Source organism: Leptonotus elevatus, chromosome 8 (assembly GCF_054856555.1).
Source record: "Leptonotus elevatus isolate MCC_2025b chromosome 8, RoL_Lele_1.0, whole genome shotgun sequence".
Taxonomy (NCBI): Eukaryota; Metazoa; Chordata; class Actinopteri; order Syngnathiformes; family Syngnathidae; genus Leptonotus; species Leptonotus elevatus.
In genome coordinates this window covers 24,769,937-24,792,089 of record NC_141246.1, presented here as the reverse complement: position 1 = coordinate 24,792,089, position 22,153 = coordinate 24,769,937, and the positions used below count along the sequence as shown (strand labels likewise).

The following is a 22,153-nucleotide window of genomic DNA, read 5'->3' as shown; positions in this document are numbered from 1 at the left end:
TGACCACAATGGAAATGCTTTTTCAACTTCCTCACCTTCGTCTTCCTGTTTGGGGGAATCATCTCCAGAGTTGTTGTGCAGTCAGAGCAGCGTCAGCAGCGGATATACTGACAGTCCACAAGATTATAACATGTCGGACGTCACCCTGACAACTACTTTATTGACTGAAACCAAAATTGTAGAGGATGCGATTTCTAGTTGGGGGCAAGATGACCAAAGTATGCTGGACAAAAATGATGATGGTGCTTTTGCAAAAATTCAAACAGCAAATGAGATTTCAGAATCAAACGATTACTCTATATCAATTTACCTTGATGCCAGTGCTGGTGAAACCAGGAAAGACAATGACAACCTTGCACTGCCCCTATCTCTTATGCCCGATACTGCTGACCATGTTCATTGTGATAACAGAAAAAGAGCAAGATGTGGCTCATCAACACCAGACTCCGAAGCAACAGAAATTCTTGCTGATGATGATGTGACTGATGATAATAATAATGATGATGATGATGATGATGAAGCTTTGTATTTTTCAATCAGCTCAGACTTTGGTGTGCAGAGAACCAGCGAAGCCTACTTAAACTCAACTAATCCGAGCCTGTTAAGTACACACTCTGGACTGATGCTTGAGCACCAGATGAATGTGAATGAACCTATGAGCGATCAGAAATTAGAGGTAGTGTTGGAAGAAGTACAGATTACATGTCCGCTGAATACACTTTGCAAGACGTCTGAGGACATTAGTGACACCACTCACAAATTAGCTGGTACTCCCTCTGCAGTCGGTTTAGTCCAAGATGCCAAAGACATTGCGCATTTACTTAATTGCACAGAAAAGTATGTATTGATCCCCAAACTAACCGGCGGTCCAAGCAGACTAAAACTCAAATCAGACTATGCAGTTGTCCCCTTGGCTGGAGCTTCCAAAATATCAAATCGTGACAAAAATAGGCTATCCAAATTGGACCTTAAAAAAATCAAGGCTAAAGTTGAATCACGACCAACCCAGTCACCAGCAAAAATAACATGCCAGGTACTGTGCTTTTGATTCCGTACTGTATATTGTTGTTGTCAAATTTCTTGTTCTGACCTTTTTCTCTTATTTATTTGTTATAGAATAAATCTGTTTCAGAAACCGAAAAGAAGGCAGCTCATACAAAGGAGGACGTGAAGGCTCTTCATGGTGGTAAAAGGCAAAGACCTGCTGGTACTGTCAAAGTGGCTCTGGTTCTGAAACCCATCCGAAGACAGAGCACTAACATCAGAAGCAGCCATAGGGGAGCAGCCAGTGACTCAAAAAAGTCAAAAAGGCCAAATGCGGCCTTCAGTGGAACACTTTTATCACACTGCACCAGTGACATTGACATAGGGGTGACTGAGGAACAATACAGGGTCACACCTAGACACTCAGTCCAGGAGGTGTCTGATAAATGTGTAGTCGAGGCCAAGCATCAGAATTCACTACCTCATGATGAAGAATGTGTGGAGGACTATTGGGAGGAGACTGGCGAGGCTGAACTGACTCTGGCCCATTTGGACAAATCAAAGAATCACACCTGGGTAAGTCCTTTTTTGATCAATCTGAGTTTATCAGATTCAGGCTTGTGCTTAACTTAATGTTATTTTTCATCAAATGAAATCCAGGAAAAAGATCTGGTGATGAGGTTATTGAGTATGTATATACTCTAGTCACTGTGAAATAGTTTTGTATTGCCATCAGCTGGAACATATTATTAGTGAGAGCATGTGGAAATTGTATGTTGGGTGGGGTTATATTCATTGTGGTTTTCATTATAATTGTCCCACAATTCTTGGCTCCATGGTGGGCTTTGAGAAGTTTGAAGTTCTTTGTCCAAAGCAGAAAAAAAAACTAAATTATTAGAGCATTGTTCAGTCTATTTGTATGAACTAGAGCTGTGGGCTGGATGAAAAACTTTAACATCTATTGTACAGATTAGCTTGTTGTTCACTCAAGGTTTGCTTGATGTACATTACACTATGTACAATTGTACATACAACTGACAGGAACCACAAAAAGCGCACATGTATGTGTGTTCAACGTACTTCCACACATGCATGTGCTGCCTTTGGTATATGCTTCAAAAACATGTGATCTCCTGACATATCTAAAACTTGCCCGAGCATAGTCTCTCACGGAGCCTAAGGCTTGTGTCAGCAAAGGGTGTGTTCCAAACATTTTGGCTGTAATGTATGCAAACACAAACCTATATACGTGTACATACATGAGACAAATATGTACTCGATTCTAGCTACTCCATGTAACAAGAGTTTTATTATTAACTTTCAGGATCATGATGACAAAGCTCAGTTAGGTTTACCATGCAATTGATGTCTTGATGGTTAGACTCATAATGCTTGTTTGTGGTATTTCAAAAACTGTCTTAGAAGCAGCAGATAATCATTTACAGGTAGACAGACCCATTTGTGTGTTGTGCCTTTAAATGACGTGGCAGAGGGAGTGCCTTCTTTCACTCCACTTTCTCTCCATGGCGTGCACAGCAGAGTTTGTCACATTCCAAAAAGTACAATCACTTGCACGTTTCTCTTTCTTGGAAGCCACACTCAGAGCTGATTCAAAGTAAAATGAAGCACATGAACCATATTGTGTACACCCCCAAATTTGTGAACCAATTTATGAAATGAACCAAGAGGTTCCATCTTAATTGCTCAATTCTTTTTTACTTCACTAGAGCAGCGAAGGGTCTGAAGAGCACTTTTAAATCAAGTCATTGCATGCAAGTCTAATACACAAAAAGTGACTGAGCGACAGGTCATATCTTGTAAAGCTCATGATAAATCAAGGAACAGCTATACTCTACAAACATATACTGTAGGTGTTGAAGTGTGTCTTTGCTAGGGGTGTGCCCAAAAATCGATTCTCATAAGGATCGCGATTCTCATTTTATTATGATTCAGAATCGATTTAAAATGTTACAAAATCTATTTTATTTAAACTATTTTATACTGTCATGCCCTTGTTTGTGTGTGCCTTTATTGAGAGTGCTGTTCATGTTGTACACGATTTGGCCACTTACAGGCAGTGTTGTTTCGCTTGTTCTGATACACTTTTAAATTGTAGCCACATTAGAGATTAGAAGTAAAAAGTCACGATCAAGCTATTCCAATAAAGTTGGGGGGGGGGGGGGGCTGGGCAGCGTAGGAAGATCATATGCCCTGAGTAATGTTAAGACGCTTCTCTGTATACATTCTTGAAGCATTTTGTATGAATAGCTGTTCTGTTGAGTCAAGTGATAAAAGTGCCGTAAGTAGCACGCTAATTAGCATTAGCGAGTCAGACTCACTGATCTGAATATATGACTGGATAGCCGATAACCCATAAATGCCTGTGCAAGCCGTTGAGGTCACAGAGCGGCCGTCTTGCTCCTCCCATCTCGCGAGCAGACTACTGTATAAACTATATGGTATACGTACAGATTAGACATATACAGCTCGTAGGTAATTAGCACAGTAAATAAAATAAATTAAATAAAAGACCCCCTTTTTCTTTTATCGCTCAGTTCCCTAGGCACAATATTAGATTTGGTATCTTTTTTTGAATTACAGTGATAATTCTTTCATAAAAATATACAAGTTTCCTCTTGTAAACATCATTAAGCATATAATTTATACGTATTTAAGGCCAGTTGTAAAATGTCTGAAGTCCTATGTTTACTTTGTGTCCTATGTTTATGTTTAACATATTTAAAGTGTAATAAATCATGCTAAGTACTATTTTAAATGTTCTCCAATTTCGATACTGTAAATGTATAGGATCGTATGCTGAGAAAAGTTTCTTGAGAGTAGCAATGTGGAGGCCTCGCGGCTTCAAAAGTCTTAGCCTATCGGTTATCCAGTCATATATTCAGATCAGTGGTCAGACTGGAGTAGATCATGACGATTCTTTGCACATCTATAAATTAAAGCAGAAATCATTGTCAATCAAATCATTTTGAATCAAAACAAGTTCTGACTCGAAAATCGATTCTGAATCGAATCGCAGACCCAAAAATGTGAATCAAATTGAATCGTGATCATCAAAGATTCCCACCCCATGTATTTGCTTTGTGTAAGGGTGTATTCAGACCTGCACTGTTATGTCCGCTTTAAACGGACCAGAGTTCTTTTCCCATGCTGATCCGGACCTTTTGTGCAGGTCTAAATACACACAAACGAATCCTGGTGCGGACCAAACAAGCGGACCGAGACACACTTTTTGCTTCCAAACGCACTCAGTACGGTTCGCTTCGCAGTTTGAATACAAACCATGGCTGATCCGCTCCAACTGCAAGACTAATGCGCCTTTTTGGGCTTAACAAGCCACCGTAGCCAAGCATCGCAGGGGGAAACATTGCCCGGTAGTGAATATTGTGCTAAATTCATTCATAATCATCCGTATTCTGTTAAACCACGCTGCTGTCAGCATGTTGTGGTGGGGGCGGGGCACGCGGAGCGCAACTGCTCCGCTGGTTACTGCACGCAATCAACGACGCGTTTCAAAATTAGAAACAGCGTCGTGGAACCTCTGTTGAATGAGCTACTTTTGATGCTCGCAAATATCTTGCATCTAATAACGCCACAAATATGCAGAGCAGCAATGCAGCACGTCGGATTTTCATGTTTTCCTCTGTTTCCGGGTTTGGTTATGCCTTCAGCCCTCGTTATTTTTGTCCAATGGGAGCACAGATCGTCACGCGGGTCGATGTGATTGCGCAATATAGTCCACTTGCAAAAAGCACAGTGTGAATATGAACCACACCAAACGACAAAAAATAAAGTCCGCTTTTGGTCCCGACCAAACAAGCGGACTAAAGGACTTTTCTGGTCTGAATACACCCTTAGTTGATGTGAAATTGTGGTGAGGAGAGATTAGGTAATCTTTGCGACAATGACGATTTTGAATGAACAAATCAGAAATTGTGTCCTACATTGTCACAAGGTTTGTTTTTTCTGTATGTTTTTTTAAAGACTTTTCTTATCTGAAAGGGATTTTAGAGAAGTATTCATTTTGACAGAAATTGGTCCCTATCCATTTTGTTGTCACTAACAATTGAGCAATCATAAGTAGGAACAATACTCACGCACGCACGCACACACACACACACACACCAACCCTTCATCCACAAACTCACTCCATGTGTGCTGGTGTTTGTAGAGTAATCGTGGTGTGGAACATGGAATGCTTGACTTATGATTGAGAGAAAAATCAGACGAAGTCAGAAAAAGTCAGAGCCTGGACGTTTAACGCAATGAGATTTTTTTTGCACCCCTCTTGTGTTTGTTCCCTGCTTCCACTTTTCCTCCTCTTTTTCCTCGTCCTTTACTCACTTTACACACACACTCTCCCTCACTCCTCCCCTCTGCTCCTTCACTGCCTCCCTTGGCTCTTCTCTCAGTCCTCATTTCTGACTGTGAGCAGGGAATGGCTAACACTATGGTTTCAGTGCACAGCTCTGAGCTCGGGCCCCTTGGCTGGAATTCTGTCACTAAGCATAAACTCTTCCTGCAGAAAGTCTCCAAATTGGGGCCCACTGCAAGGCAGCCAGGGAAAAGCATTCGAGTGGATAAGGGACTAATTCCACCTCCAGGGACTGGACCCCCAGGACCAGAGGGCCCCAGGATCCGGCAAAGCCAGACTAATGGACATATGTTGAAAGAAGTTGGTCAGAGTGCCTGGGATGGATCTCCAATGAGAGTGAGACACATTCAAAGTCAGAGCCACGGTGAGTCAAATTTAAGCTATTTGAAACCTGGAATCAGAACCACAACAGCACGCTAGTCATACAATACTTTTTAGCTGTGTGCATGTGTGTGTAATGGAAGAAAAATTCAAGTTCCTCTCTGGAGCAGGTTCAGGAAATGAGCAGTCTGACACAGTGGAGCTGACAGTTAAAATACCTTCCAATCCACATACCACTAAAGCACACAGCCATACACATTGTTTTGCTGCCTGGACCTTGCAGCGTGTGTAATAACTGCACTCTTTCAACACGTGACACAAGATGCCGACTGACGGTGACAGACGGCACCTACAATATAAACAGAAACACGATATCCTCTTGCTGTAATATTTAAGCATCAGTGTTACGTCTCTGTCGGCATTTACACTGTTACTTGTTGGTTGTTTCTCAGATGTATACATCAAACAGCTTGTAAGAACAAATTTGTTGATCCATTGATTTTGTCCCCGCTATCCTCATCCTTCTTTTCGTTAATGCTTCAAGCTATCTGTATTTGTAAACATAGTGTAAGTGATGAGATGAGACACTGTGACTCTCAACTTAAGCACTATGTCCCCTGCTTGGTGTCCCGTAGCCTGTAATTCCACTCTTGTGTGTGTAACGTGGCCCTTGTTTGCCATGATAACTTTTTCTGTAGGCTGTTATTTACATTGTGGGAAATGCTTAAGTCGTGCATCTGTGAAATTAAACTTATTTTTTCATCGAGCTCATATTCTGATAGACAATGGCTCGTCTGTCCAGGCCTTGCTAAGCCACAGGAAGAAACCACTGCCGCTTGACAGACTTAAGATTTCCATCAAAAGATTATTTTGTGTGTATGTGAACACTCTTCATGTGTTGGAGTGAGAGATGAGATAACTTCATTACAAATCTATTTTAACTATATAAAAATGAAAACAACAACGTGTATGGTCACTAGGGTTGGTTTAATTTCCTATTTTAACATTATCAATGGGGGAATTTCGACCCCTGGTCCCCCGCGTGTGGTTCCGTGGGACTTTTTGGCGCAGCTGACGGGCCCTGCTGCTCATAGAGGTTTGCTAGTGGAGGAGGCCCCCCTGCCTGGGCAACTCCAACGCCCGGCTTCTCCTGGTTCGCTGGAGCTCCGCCAACGGCCAGCAACAATATCATATCCTAGATTCCACCATCTGTTAAAAGGATACTCATTTAATGATTTTTCAGCGATAAAAAGTTCATGTTTTTATAGAATTCATTTGCTAACTTAATTATTTTCATGTACAATTAATACTTTTCAAAACCACTTGGTAGCGACTGAAAATGACATCAAAGGGTGCTCAGGTAACGACCAATCATGGCTCAGTTTGCAAATGTCACGTGACCAAACCCAGAAAATAGGTGAGCTGTAATTGATCGTTACCTGAGCCCTGAGCAAACGTGTTGTCTATTTCAGCGTGTGGCAAAATGTGTTTTTAAAGAAAAACTAAAGAAGTTATCAAATTAATTCTAGACAAAATATTAACTTCTTATTGCTGAAAATGGCTAAATGAGTCAAGTATCCTTTTAAGAGTGAAAAACAACATCAGGCTCATCTTCCAACGGCCAAATTTACTTCAGGACTTACAAAATCCACCCATTTTACTTTTCTGCATGGTAGAGGTGATCTAACATCATACGATGAAATATGAGATGAGATATGTGTGTAAATGACACATAGATTATATAGCATGGCCATGCAGGTCTGTCAGCTTCATTAAATTGCAGGTGTCCCAACATTAGCTGGTTAGTGTGACCATTTTGGAAGAAGGAACTTCCAAGAGCTCAAGTGGCTTCCATTTGAGGCTCAATGTGGTACACAAAATAGTTAACAACAGGGCCCCAGCATACCTACGCTGCTATTTCTTCAGCGTTATGGATTCACACAACCATAGGACCAGATCCAGTTGGCAGTCTGCTCCTTCTGAGGTGTAGAACCAAAGTGAGGTAATGCTCATTTGCCTACAAAGGATTACAAACCCACACAGTTTCTAATTAAAAGAAAGGAAATGTCTGTTGGCCAAAGTCTAAGAATATAGTTAGGTTAGGTTTTATTAATATTAGCATGTCATTTTATTTTTATTGGGGCTGGGTATCGATTCTAATTTCCTCAATTGATTTCAATTCACAAGAGTTCAGATCTATTTGATTTTGATATTTCCTGATTTGATTCTATTCACTTCAATTCAGTCCGATATTGATTAATTATTGAACATAAATTATTTTCAAATATCAAGGACATGATACAAACTCCACAAACATTAAATTAAAAAATAAAATTTTGCGGAGGCAGGAACTGGTTAAATTATTTAGTTTAATAATGAAAGTAACATGTGTTATAATCACAAGTGTTACGCAAACATTGACGTCAACAAGGATGAGCTGAAAATATTTTCATACTTCTAATTCAATAATTGTACATACGAATCAAACATTTTCAGAATTACCTTAAAGTGCAATAAGTCAGGTATTTCATTAATGTAAGAAAATAATTTTAAATTCATGTGAACAGTACATTTCAACAAAACAATAAAATACAAAAAAAAATCGGCCCATAAAATTCTATTTTCCTATGAATTTATGGGAAAAAGATATCTTAATATAATATATTCATGGTTTTATGAATCAATATCAGGCTTGAAAAGGAAAAGTGATTCAATATTGATTATTCAAATATATATATATTTTTAAACCCAGCCCTTATGGGGTAGATGCCACGAACTTCCGATTTCCGGGTTTGCGTTCCAACACTCGCACCCTCACCCCTGCGCCTCCCAACCGCACGGGAGGGCGTCTCGGCTATCTGAAATGCTTCGGACACTGAGACAGACACTACACACTCGCAGCCTCGCACCTGTCGACGGGAACGCGCAACCAAGGGGCACAAAGGCGGAAACGCAAGTACTGGGACTCGGCCCACACATCGCAAACTGGAAATGGAAACAAAGTTGATAGGTGAAACCCCGGAAGTCGGAAGTCACGCCTCCTCCATGGCATATAGTCCATTTCTATATGTTTGTGTTTTATGTGTTCTATGTTATGACCAATGACCCCAATGAAAATAAGTCCATGACTTTATTGAGCCATCCTTGTGTATGCACTGTAAACAGATATGGTGAATAAACTAAACTAAAAAGTATGTTTATACAGGCTTCCTATTTGCTTCTGATTGCACCATATTGTTTTTTCCCTCTTGTGAACTATTTGTGGGCTTCATAAGATGGAGCGAGTGGCATGTACAGACGGCAGATGCAAAATGCAACTTTGCTTTACTTTTTGCTAGGAGTATACTGTATATCGCTTTTTTGCTTTCAGGTACTCAAAGTGCATGGTTACCTCATTTACTAAGAGATATACAGTGATGATTAATGGAATAAATATTCATGATGCAAAAGTAACCGCTCATTGTAATGACACACCACCAGATTTACAGTCGCAGTATTACGTCAACAAACTTATGGGTATCAGTATTTTCTTAGCGTCGCAGGCACTTACTATTACAGCGCAGTACTGCAAACATTTATTACTGTTCTTCCTCATAATTTGCCATTGCATACACACATTTTGTTTGGAACAAAATCAACCCTGATTTTTACCCCCCACCATTTTGTCAGAACTGTATTCAATTATTTATTCAGCAAATTTTGCCTTTGATTTTGAAGAAATAGTCCTTAAGAGCAGTTAAGGCCAAGCAGAACATCTCCAAGTCTTCACAATTACTCACATTAGAAAAAAATAAGCAATCTTACAGGAATTTCTTTCTGAGATAAAAGTTATAGAATTCTATATTTATTGTAAATCATAATTTTCCATACTATTAAGGTTGTTTGACTCACTTGGCCATGATTTCCTTTCTTTCTTTCTTTTTAATCTGCCCTGATTTTGATATACTGGTACATTACAATTAAAAATACAACACAAAGTGCTTTAGAAAGAAAAAAGTCAGTGGAAGACAGCATCAAATCAATGACTCAATGTTTTACACTCTTTAACTGGAATTGGTAATATATCTTTTTAACTCCAATTCCAAATACCTCTATGAATTCTGTAAACTTAAACATACAAATAAACATATGCTTAAACATCTTTATCTACTTCCATGTTAACAAGAGCAGTGGCACCAACCACAGAGGTGGGCTAAGCCTCGTTTCCACCGACGGTATCTACCCTACTCTACATCAAAAAGCAGTGCGTCTCCACTGCCCCTCCTCGCCAGTGATGTCATGCTAAAGCGACCGCAGCTAGCATGCACTGCACACACAAGCAAAAACAATGGAGAGTGCATATGTTTTTTTTTGTACCCGCTGCTTGGTTTGTGCCTGTTTATTTCTGCCTGAAGACATCAAATTTATTTTGCAGCAATCAGAAGACTGCATTCAATAATGTTCAAAATGTTTGCACCTCCTCAAAAGTCCAAGCATTAATCTGTTTGTTGATTGTTGTCCTCTTTTCGTTGTTAATGGCATCTGTTTTCCCGAGGTGGTGGTTTGTGCAGCTGCACATTGATGACGACATGTCTCGCACCAATCATTGGCCTCCAAAATAATTACGTCACGTTTTGGAACTGGGCTACTTTTTTTAGAACCGCAAAGGAGCAGGTACCAGAAAAAGCGAGTAGAGTAGAGTAGATTTGTTGGTGGAGACGGGGCTAAATGTAGAGTAGAAACAAGGCTAAAATTACTTTATAGCAGGAAGTTGGCGACTTCCATTTCAGTTTTGCCAGTAAGTTTGTTTATACTGCTCCATTTTTTTACTTTTACCTTTTGCATTCCCAGTTTAGTTTACATTTGCCTTATCCCTACGCATTATACGAACAACTGTATTCTGTCTACAGCCAAACCTGATTTTAATGAAACTTTCAGGAGATGGTTCCTATTTTTAATCAGTTGTATGCATCTGGAGTCAACCATGAAAACATGTTTTCCTTTGTGGACCCAATTTTTCTTGAGAAATACAAAAATCTTGACCTTCTGAAGAAAAACATGGTCTTCCAATCAAGTTCTCATTTGATGCATCTTTATTTTATTTATTTATTTTATTATTTGGAGGGGGGGTTATTGGCCTACTATTCAAAGGGTTCTGCAGTGCGTTTTGGAATCGTTTTTGGGAAAGTTTTCTATGGAAGAAAATTGTGTTGTGGTCAGATATTCCGGTTGGAAAATTATAGATGTGGGTGATTATTTCTGGTCTATTAGTAAACACAATATCAATTTTAGTTTTTGATTGGTTAGTCATTTGGGTTGTCTTATCTATAAAATGGATTAAGCTGCAATGGTCAGTAATCCATCCATCCATTTTCTGAACCGCTTATCCTCACCAGGGTCGCGGGGATGCTGGAGCCTATCCTAGTAGTCAATGTAGGTAGAATTGGTCGCCAGCCAATGGCAGGGCACAGATAGACGAACAACCATTCACACATACAATCACACCTACGGACAATTTGCGGTGTTCAGCTGGCCTACCGTGGATGCTTTTAGAATGTGGGAGAAAACTGAAGTACCCGGAGTGAACCCACACAGGCACAGGAAGAACATGCAAACGCCACACAGGGAGGCCAGAGCCAGAATCAAACCCTGCACCTCAGAACTGTAAGGCGAACGTGCTAATCAGTACGCTACCGTGCTGCCCATTGCCAGTAACATTTTCCTCAATATTTCTTTTTGTCCCAGTTTATGTTGAAGTCGGCAAGTACAATTATTTCTTTATTGTGATCGCACAAATTGAGCAGTTTTTTAAGATGATCATAGAAATCTGCTTGTATTGGTTTTCTATATATACAGATAACGCAAGGGACATACTAGTACAAAGAATAACATTGACACCTATACATTCCAGTAGACACTCAGAAGGAAATTTAAGTTCTTGACATTTTAGGTGATTTTTAATGTTTAAAGGAGCACCAACACCTTTCCCTACCATCCATCCATCCAAAAACATAACCTTACTTGCACTATTGAGACCAATAGTGTTGTTGCCCCAGTGGACTACAAAAATAAGATTTTTTTTTAACTGTCTACTTTGGACTGAAAAAGACTTGCGCGGTCCAGTTCTTACTTAACAAGGATTTCTTAGGTAACAGAATCCAGCTGTTTTCTCTGGTCTGATGTGTCATTAGAATTGATTTAGAATAAAGCCAGATGTTTCCTGCTGGCCTCAGTCACTTAGAAGAAGTTTTACTGCTGCTCTGCCTTTGTCAACAGAGGGTCTCTTGTTCATGTGACGTAATGTAACTGAGGTGAAAGCATGTCAACAGATTCCCTTTTTTCCCAGACAGCACCGTTTCTTATGAGGTCTGGGAGAGATTTGAATTGTATGTGGATCAGTTGTAAACATGCAACGCAGAAATACCATTAAATGCAACTGTACATAATAAATGTTGGAATTGAATAGAAAGTGTTATACACGGGCTTTTATTGACAAACGTACTCAAGTGTTTAGAAACGGAGAGCGAATCAGCTCACTAAAGACACACATATTTCTTTGACTCCCGAGTGTCTCTTTTGAATTAGTTTGTTGTTGCTAATTTCGATTACAAATTTTACTACAAATATTATGCAATTCTTTAATTAAGATTGGCATTGAGAGACGCTATGTATAAGAAGGTCAGATCCATTTTCTTCTGTTGGAAATGATCTACGGTATCAACCTTAGAGAAGATTCGCTCAGAGGGGAACAACGTTGGCATTACTGACACCTTCATATCAGGATAATTTTATGCTCTTTTTTTTCTTCTCGTTGCACATTTGCATAGTGGAGGTGCAGATTGTTTATGGAGCCAGCTCGTTTAAAAAAATTTGTTCTTGCACTCTCTTCACTCTGGCTTCGTTTTGACAATATCATTTGACAATTTTCACAAATTAACTTTCCTTTCCAGTTTTTGTGTTGTCCCTCTTAGTGGCCCTTACTCTCTTTCTCTCATGTCTCCCTCCCTGTTCTGTTCTCTGGTTTGGGAGGGGGGTAGATGTACACTTACTACTGCCCCTCCCCCATCTGCTTAGTGCAGAACAGAGACCAGCAACATATGCACGTGCAGTCAAAGAGAGAGAGAGAGAGAAGGGGAAGAGAAAGAAAAGAAAGTGGTGCCTGAAAGCTCCTGTTGTTTGCTTCAAAGAGCCATTGCATTCACTACCATAAACTCTAGTAGTACAAGTTGCAGGAAAAGCCGACATATTGTTACTATTAAAGTGTAAACTTGTTTGTGTTAATCTGCTGTCAAAGTACCATCCGAATGTAAACGTGTTTCATAAATCTGTTTGTTGCCATTAAAAGTGAGTGAGCTCCTAACCTATTTTCAGGTGTCTCCAAACCTCGCGCCACACCAGAGCAGCCGGCTTCACCAACGGTGTCTGGCTTTTCAAATTCCAACTCCAAATCTACAGCGGGTCTCCAACCAGCCTCTGTGGTGTGCGGGCGACCAGTTTTAAATGCTGCATCCAAGCTTCCTGTTAAAGGATTACCTTCAAGCCTTACTTTGTCATGGCTGGGAAGCAATGAGAATAGCGGACCTACAAGCAAAGGTGAGCTAGTGATGCAGTTCACCACTTCCAGTTTCCTGAGTTTGTGTGTTTGTTGTGGGTTGTGCTCTGTGTTTTTGTGCGCCTGAGTGTACACTCTGTCTTCCTCTGTTGAGGTTAAAGGGCACATCTGGTCAGGATATAGAGAACACAGACACATGTGAGGGAACTGTTAACCATTTTCAGGAGCATAGTGGAGCAGTATCTGCCAACAGGTTTTGATCGTGTTCTCAACATTTCATTAATTCGCACTACTGTTACGTACAAGAATTGTACACCATATTAACACCAAGTACGTACACAGTCTCATTCTTATTTTGAGAGCCAAACAAGCAAGTCCACCATCAAGTATTACAATTTTGGATGTGTTCGACTCACGCAATCCTGGCATTTAAAAAGTGGTGCCACGATAACAATCATGTGTACGGGCTTTGTCTCCAAATCTTTTATACATGCCAAAGAAAAAAAAAAGAAAGCTGAAAAGAAATATTAAGAATCACAAGGCAACATTAACAAATGTTGCCTAATTACATAGCTTTTGTTATTACTTACCCAAATTTATTTTCAAGGAATTTAGTTCAAGTTTAATTTGTTTTTGTCCTGTTAGAGTTGTCTTTACTTTTTGATGCTAGGAATGTCAGCCCCAGAGGGCTGGAATGTCAAACTTGTCGTGCAGTGGATGAATTGAGACTTTTGAATATTCATATTTCTGGGAAAGTTTGATCTGGTAATTAAACAATCACTTAATTAGCTGCCAAGTGGGAAATCTTTGGAACATGCTGCCTGTAAACCAATTACATGCAAACCAAATGATTTTTTCACTATGTCAGGCTTTGATATAAATTTTTGTAAACTTAATGGTGGCACAAAATGGTGAACGTTAACAAAACATGTCCACTAGAAGTAATCTCATCAACAAATCTTTTTTCCTGAGCTGAAAAACATTGAAAATATTGAGTTGTAATCAAATCGTAGGTATAAATTAATCAAAGAATAATAATAAAAAAATACAGTCTTTAACTCATTCACTCTCAACCATTTTCACTGAAGCAAACCCCCTTCGCTCCCAGCTGTTTTACTGGATTTTGACTGATTTTGCAAGGCCCACAGAATATTGTGTTATATTGCTATAAAAACAAGGAACCTACCAAAAGAAAGATCAGAGTCTCTTCTTTCATCAGGAAAAAACTATAGTTTTTCAAAAATTAGCATTAGAATATGGCTAAATTTCATCATTATTCACGAATCTGTTTAAAACTGTGGGGAAAAGAGCTTGTAGCAACATGGCCCTGGTTGATCTCTTACACTCTGCTGCCACCTGCTGGCCGTTTTTGTAATAACTACCATTTCTTCAAGCGTTCTCTTCAGTTCAGAGGCTGCATCAAAGCCTTCTGTATGCTCTAGCACATAGGTGTCAAACTCCGGTCCTGGAGGGCCGCAGTCTTGCAGGTTTTGGATGTTTCCGTTCTCCAACACAGCTGATATATGATCAGCTCATCAGCAAGCTCTGCATATGCCTGATAATGATCCTGCTGATTGGAATCAGCTTGTGTTGGAAGAGGGAAACGTCCAAAACCTGCAGGACTGCGGCCCTCGAGGACCGCAGTTTGACACCTATGCTCTAGCATAAAAAAACAAACAAAAAATTAACGTATAAATGCGTTTTTGGGACACTGATAATATTTTAAATAGAATGTATTTATAGGTTTTTGGGAACAAATGATTTAATTTGTCTTTGTGGTTGTGTTGTATAATTTATAAGTATGAAGGTGGGTTATCCAATACACATAACTCGTGAGTTGAAGCTACTTAACCAACTTGGACACAAAGTGGTAATAAATCTAAGATACACAATATATTCCTGGCACTACATGTGACTGATTTATTTAAAAAGAAAAAGGTTAAACGTGAGTGCAAAATTGATGGATAGGTGTAATTTGGGGCAACACCTGCATCCTTTCTAGGAAATGCAAGAAATGTCTCCTCATATTTCCATAATTAAACTATGATTTCAAGTAGTACTACATAAAAGTTGCTCAAATGACGTGCCAAACAATTGTTAAAGCTGAAAAGCTTTCCCAGCTTGAAAATGTCAACTTTCTGCTTTGAGATGGTTGTTTTTAAACAACAACAAACTATTTTCCAGAAGTGGGTATTCCGTCAGTACTGATGGACTGTCTGTCAGTCAGTCAATGACGGAGGCCTGTTTTGCTATCAAATAAGGAGAAACTTTAAATAAATGACAGACTAGTCACTGACAGAAGTGTTTTTTTGTCTGTCAGTGTAATGATCACTAACCGCTTCAAGTACCGTCAGACTTCTCAGTTCATCACTGGCGGACGCCCGTTTTTTGCTGACGAATGACGGACTGATGGAATGCCCACCTCGTTCTGTCAGTCCTAAAATAGTGGTGACGAAGTGAAACAGAAGTGTGGTTAAAATAAAATGACGGTCTGACGGGACAGACGATTACACTTTGGTCTGACGTAAAAAAATTACAGGCAGGCAATGATGAAAGGATGCCCAGCGTGCTGACGAATGATGAACGATAGACCAGCAAAATTCTGAAAATTGCCCACCTCTGCTATTTTCAGGCCCAGCGCAAGAACTTCACGGTGAAGTTTTCTTTCTTTTGGTGTTTTGCTAAACTAGCACAGATACAAGAGAACATTTGCGACCTTGCACCTGTGGCTCCCAATAGTTGTGTGGCCTGACTTCATGGCACAACTATTGGGGGCCGTTAAAATATTTTTAAGAAGATTAATTATAATAGTTTGTTCAATTAATTGGTTTCTACAATAATTCTGAAAGATTGTCCTATGCTGTTGTCATATTTATTGTATGAATGAAATAAAATTACATCCATCACACACCGGCACGCCGGGCAACACATCTGTCTGATCTTTTGACCAAACCCACCAAAATCAACAGATTTTTGCAAGTCTAAAATGTAGTCTACTTTTTGTCACCAAATTGATATGCCAGGGTTATGGCAGCTCTGTTTGCCTGAATGCCCAACTGAGCCCTAATCACTGTAAACTAGATTTGCCCTGGCACAAAAATGAGGATGTATCTGATTTTACGCCAAGCGCGTGGGCGCCTGTCTACGTAAATATGGCCCACTGTGTTTTCTTGTTAATTCCATCTATTTACCAGAACTTTCAGCACACTACCACCATCCACTTTCCTTTTTTTGCTGTGTAAAGTATTTGCTGTAAGAATTACTGCATAATAATGCAAGAATTTATTCATATCTGTCTCCATAATAAGATGTCTTTCAGTTCAAATGTTTTGCAACATTAACAAGCTGTATTGAAACAATCTGTATTTTTCAGCTTCTCCAAAATCTTCATGTATCGGTACCAGGTCAGATGAGAGGTCCAGCAGAAGCAGTCCTCCCGTAGGCACTCAGAGTGGGAGAAAAGCCTTGGGTCCCAGTAGTTCCTGTGACACTGTTACCAGTTTGAACAGCACTTACGTTCTGAAGTCTCCTGCAATCAGAAGCAAAGCTCTGTCACCGCAGTCTCGGACGACAGCTTCAGGTGGGCTCACTTGTGTTGATTAAATGTTTGGTATTATTAGTTTTCTGTCAACAACTAATACACTAATCCAGGGGTGGCAAAGTTCGGTCCTCGAGAGCCACTATCCAGCCTGTTTTCCATGTTTCTCTCCACTAACACACCTGATTCATGATCAGGATCGTTGTCAGGCTTCTGCAAAGCTTGCTGATGAGCTGATTATTAGATTCAGCTGCGCTGAAGGAGGGAGACATGGAAAACAGGCTGGATAGTGGCCATGCACTAATTGAAAAAGACATATCGGTCTATCACTAGTTAAGTCTTTATCAAATGCCAGTTGGACCAACTGAGCCTTTTATTTTATGCAGCATTGTACACCTTGGTCTGAAAACACATTTCTCAGAGCAAACAATGAATTCTTGCCGTGGAGGCGCCAAGTGTTAGGCCAAGTTTTAAAGCAGTCAACTCACTTTGTGTTGCCATCAAATGTGTGTTACTTGATCAACAATCAAAATTAATCCACACTGTTTTTCTTTTTATTTTGCTGTCATTTTTTGTATTAGTGTTTTAACATTATTTCACTGTTAATTACTTAATAATAAATAAATAGATGTAGCCTACATAGATTAAAAATATCAAAAATATTAGGTTTTTGGCACGGAAAGAGGCAGGAGGTCCCCAGTATTGTTTTAGGGGGCGAGGCGGTTGGGGTATTGCCAGCAAGTGCCCCCAACCCGCATGACTTTTTAATCATTAAATTGTTCGAAGGTACTTGATTGAGTATATTATGCTCAGAATTGCTGGCAATTTCATTGTCGCTACCCGATAACACGTCATCAGTGAGTGATTGTGAGTGAGTTTCTGTTTAAACATGTTCACATTGGCTTGGATGTGTCAACATTGAAAAGAAAACTGGTTAATGAATCTGTTTCATTATTCACAGAACTCTTATTGGGAGCGCTGTTCATGTTGTTCACGATTTGGCCACTTAGCGGCAGTGTGGTTTCGTGCGTTCTGATACATTGTTACGTTTGTAGCCATATTAGAGAGTAGAAGGAAAACGTCACAATCAAGTTATTACAATAAGTTTTATTTTATTTTTTTTGCAGTGTAGGAAGAGCATATGCCGGTGAGTAAGGTTAAGATGCTTCTCTGTATACATTCCTGAAGCGTTTTGTTTGAATAGCCGTTCTTTTGAGTGATAAAAGTGTCGCGAGTAGCGTGCTAATTAGCGTTAGCGAGTCAGACTGGAGTAGACCATGATGATTATTTGCACATACATAAATTGGAGTACAAATCACTGTCAATCAAATAATTTCGAATCAAAAATCTTTCTGAATCGCACACCCAAAAATCTGAATTGAATCTAATCGTGAGACAGTCTAAGATTGCCACCCCTATTTCAAATTGACCTGCCTTACCTCCCAGCATTTGGACATAACCTGCAATGAGGTTTGATGTCTTCTGTGCCCTCCCTGTAGGTCTGAAGATCCCCATAGTCAACAACCACAACACCGTCAAGACAGTGACAGCTAATCAAACAGTCAAGACATCTTCAAGTGTCAATCAGGTTCTGACAAAGCAGGCACCCCATTATCCATTGCAGAGAAGCGCCTCGGCAAGGCTCAACGGAACAGGTAAGAGCAACGTATTGTATGTACTTGTATATGTGCTGGAATGTCTGCAGTGTCAGCCACAGGCTGAATGTATGCTGCTGTCTGTGATTGGCTGGCTTTAGCGTTATAGCTAGCGTTATACAGTTTTGCGCATGGAAAACCTAGTTTGTTGATTTTGATATATTAATATCTTGAATGTTCATGTGTAGGTTAAGCTACTATAATGATAACTTGTTCAGCACCAGCAAATATGAACAGTTACGGTGGATTCTGTTTAAGGGCTCAACAGAGGGACATCAGCAGGGGCATTGCCAACTCAACCAAACACACATGCTTCTAAATTACTTTGTACTGTGATATTTTCACTTTTGCTGAGTAGACTAGATTTCCCTCAATCAAAATCAAGCCAATCTTTGGTTACAGAGAACAGGAACATTGAATAAAAATGAGGATTATTATGGGGATTACAATTTCCACACTGAGACGGCGTTTACTTGTTTACCTGGATAGTTGTAAAGTCCGCTTTTTTTGCATTTATTAAATTGTATAATATATATTATATATAAATTGTATAATATATAACCATCCATCCACTATCCGAACCGCCCGATCTGCGGGCGTGCTGGAGCCTAACCTAGCTGTCATCGGGCAGTAGGCGGGCGCAGATGAATATATCCTTCTACTGCATATTGTAGATCCCTTTGCCTTGATCTAGAAGATATCGCACTTGTATTCAAAAACACACACTGACATGCTCTGGTACGTTCCTTTACATTGGATGTGTCCAGAAAAATGTCGGAAGAGTTAACATAGGGTGGGCGGGGCTTTTGCAAAAAGGTAAATTCTGACACTTGATAGTTGTTGTTTTTTAAGCACAAAAAAAACTTGTACAACAGGAAGCTTTGGTCAAATGTTTTAATTAATGCACTTAATCTTTTCATTGTCACAATTTTGAATGAAACGGGTGTGTCTTTTATTCAGCGGAAGAGCCTGATTGGTTTTGGGGTCCCAAACAAGATGCTTGAGGTAGCTGAGACATTTCTGCCAGTGCTCTATTGGGAGCCGCTTGAAAGAAATGTCTTCACTGTATTATGCGGCGATGACGCACTTTCTGCTTTTTGTGTCCGTTCATACGAGATCATCATTAACTGAACCACAACGCTGAATGTTCCATGTAAGTGGAAGTTTATACAAACGTAATTATTATCCCTCTGCAGTCCCTCTGTAATTATTTAACTGCTGCCGGGACGCACTCATTCAGGCACAGTTTAAAGCAGAACCACATTTGATTTGGATTTCATCTTTGCGTGCTGTTTTATGTGTTTATGGTGAAATTTTAGCATGTTTGATGTTGTGTCGTTTAAAAACAACTTGGAGCTTCTGGAAAACTAATTTGATCATTGCAAAAGTCATGCAATATCCTGGCCTAAAGGATACAGAGTTCCTTAGAATGTCTTAACAATCATTTATGGCACTGTGTGTTAGTGAAGCGTGGACCTGTGTTGGCAGCATCCCTCCATGTGGTGGCTCTGGTTTGAGCTAGAGTGTCTGGCTGCCTCCCCTTTGCGGCCGCCTCTGGAAGTATCTGTGTGGCCTGTGGGAAGCTCCAAGTCACTAAGAAGCTCGGCCATATGATGCCCTGCTCTCACACAACTTCAGAAGGCCCGCACGTACGTCTGATTCGAGCATCGAACAGACCTCTGGCGACAGTGGTTTTCAATGTGAGCTTTTAAAGCCGTCATGTTTCTTTCTTTGGCTTTTCTGTTGTCAAAATTTCATGCAAACTTTATTGATTCTGACATGCAGAGGACTCTAATTTTTAAGTCTACTGTACTTGTATTGGATTTTTTTTCCTGCTGCTGCTGCTGCTGCCGCGGAAAAGTGCCGTCTTTACATCATAAAAAATTCCAGCACAAATATCAGCACCTTCATTTTCCAGAATAGTCATATGGTTGTTGTTGTTGTTTAAAATGACTACCTTATACCTCGCACCCTTTTTAGATAAAAACCTCAATGTTTTTATTCAGATCACTTATAAGTATGCAAATATACTTCTGGAAAACTTACAAACTGTTAATTTAAGGCCATACTAGTCCATATCAGTTTCTTGTTTATGCTATGCATTTCTTTTACAATTTATATACTATATTCCCCAGTGTCTTAAAGGTTATAGTCCAACGGATTTGTTTTGGCCTGTCCGGGATGGTTCTGGGCGGAGATTTAACGTTTTCCCTCCAGCCAAGCCGCAGAGGCAAGCTACTATCATATCTAGCATATCGTCGCTGCTTATGACACTTATGTCCATTTTTGTCTTTTTTTGTTTTTTTACATTTTTATGTTTTTGGGATGAAACTGAATGTAGACATCCCAAAAACGAAAAAATAAAATAAAAAGTGTTTTTGACAGCGACGGTATGCAAATATCGCTGTGCGAACCCCCGCTCCTGATTGGTGGACTGGTTTCACGCTTGTTCCTAGTCGGCTTCCTCGAGCGTTAGTTTTGAATGTTGTGCATACAAACAGCAACATAAATGCGTTGGACCATAACTTTAATATACAAAGGAAATAATGCCCAAAGAATCAAGAATTACAGCACTCTTTGCACTCACTATTTTTTGCCTCACAAAAAGTTTTGAGGCGGCAGTCTTGTCACATGCAAATGCTAACTGCAAAATGCACACAATCCCCAATAAAGACAACAGTCGTAGAGTTAGGAATTAATACAGTACACATTCTTAATTTGTGTATTGCACCTCTAGTGGTATTTCAGTCCAACGTGTTACCACAAATTCCTTTTGTTTTGGACTTCATGAGCGCACAATTCAATTAGCCACCTCTGTCCTTTTTGTCCAAGTCATTGTTATTTCCACACAAATTTTGACCTAATATCAAAGCCACCAATGACAAAATTTGAGGAATTTTATTCCGCTGTTGCTGAAACATAAAAACTAGATTTTGATGTTTGATGCTGTGTGTGGCACGGTGGTTGACTGGTTAGCACGTCCGCCTCCCAGCGTAAAGATCGTGAGATCAAATCCAGTCTTCGGCCTTCCTGGGTGGAGTTTGCATGCTCTCCCCGTGCCTGTGTGGATTTTCTCTGGGTGCTCCGGTTTCCTCCCACAAGCATGGTAGGTTAGTTGAACACTCTGAATTGTCCCTAGGTGTGATTCTGAGTGTGGCAACCTGTTCAGTGTGTACCCTGCCTACTGCCCAAAGACAGCTGGGATAGGCTCTCGTGAGGATACGCGGTTCAGATAATGGATGGATGGCTACTCTGTGTCCATCTGGGGCGGGTATCTCTAGGAATCTAGTGTTTATATATATATATATATATATATATGTATATATGGATTTTGCTGCTTAATTCATATTCTACAAACTCACTATTAATCAGAATACTGTGTTCAGAATAGTGGGGCTGCACAGAACACATTATAGAAAAAAAAATGGGGGAGACTTCCCTTTTAAGACGTTTTTTTTCCTAAGTAGTTTTCTGCTTTATTTAAAATTAGGTTAATGATTTATTTTTGAGAACAGATCTTTACTGTTTTCTGATTTGGCACAGTTGCGATGCAATCTCTTATGGAACATGAGTTGTTTTGGTTGCTATATATTTAACCTGGAAGCGTGACACTTGGTTCACTCAAACCCCGCCTCTCCCTCCGTGGCTGCCGTGCCCCGTTCATGAAGTTGTCCTTTCCGGCTGCTACCTGCACCGCCCACGAAACGAGAAATAGTCAATTGTTTATTTTT

At 39.9% G+C, this 22,153-nt stretch overlaps 1 protein-coding gene across 4 annotated transcripts in view; it reads left to right on the top strand.

Annotated features, from left to right (window-relative positions):
• The window catches only part of LOC147170284 (uncharacterized), a 70,889-nt gene that overhangs the window by 16,274 nt on the left and 32,462 nt on the right, over positions 1-22,153 (top strand). For all 4 annotated transcript variants that reach the window (XM_086081984.1, XM_086081985.1, XM_086081986.1 and 1 more), the window contains exons 2-7: positions 1-1,033; positions 1,117-1,560; positions 5,528-5,741; positions 13,049-13,270; positions 16,603-16,809; positions 18,267-18,422. The exon at positions 1-1,033 is cut by the window's left edge and continues 301 nt beyond it. In XM_086081984.1, coding sequence (XP_085938110.1) covers positions 1-1,033; positions 1,117-1,560; positions 5,528-5,741; positions 13,049-13,270; positions 16,603-16,809; positions 18,267-18,422 — 2,276 coding nt within the window. The remainder of the gene's footprint in view (positions 1,034-1,116; positions 1,561-5,527; positions 5,742-13,048; positions 13,271-16,602; positions 16,810-18,266; positions 18,423-22,153) is intronic.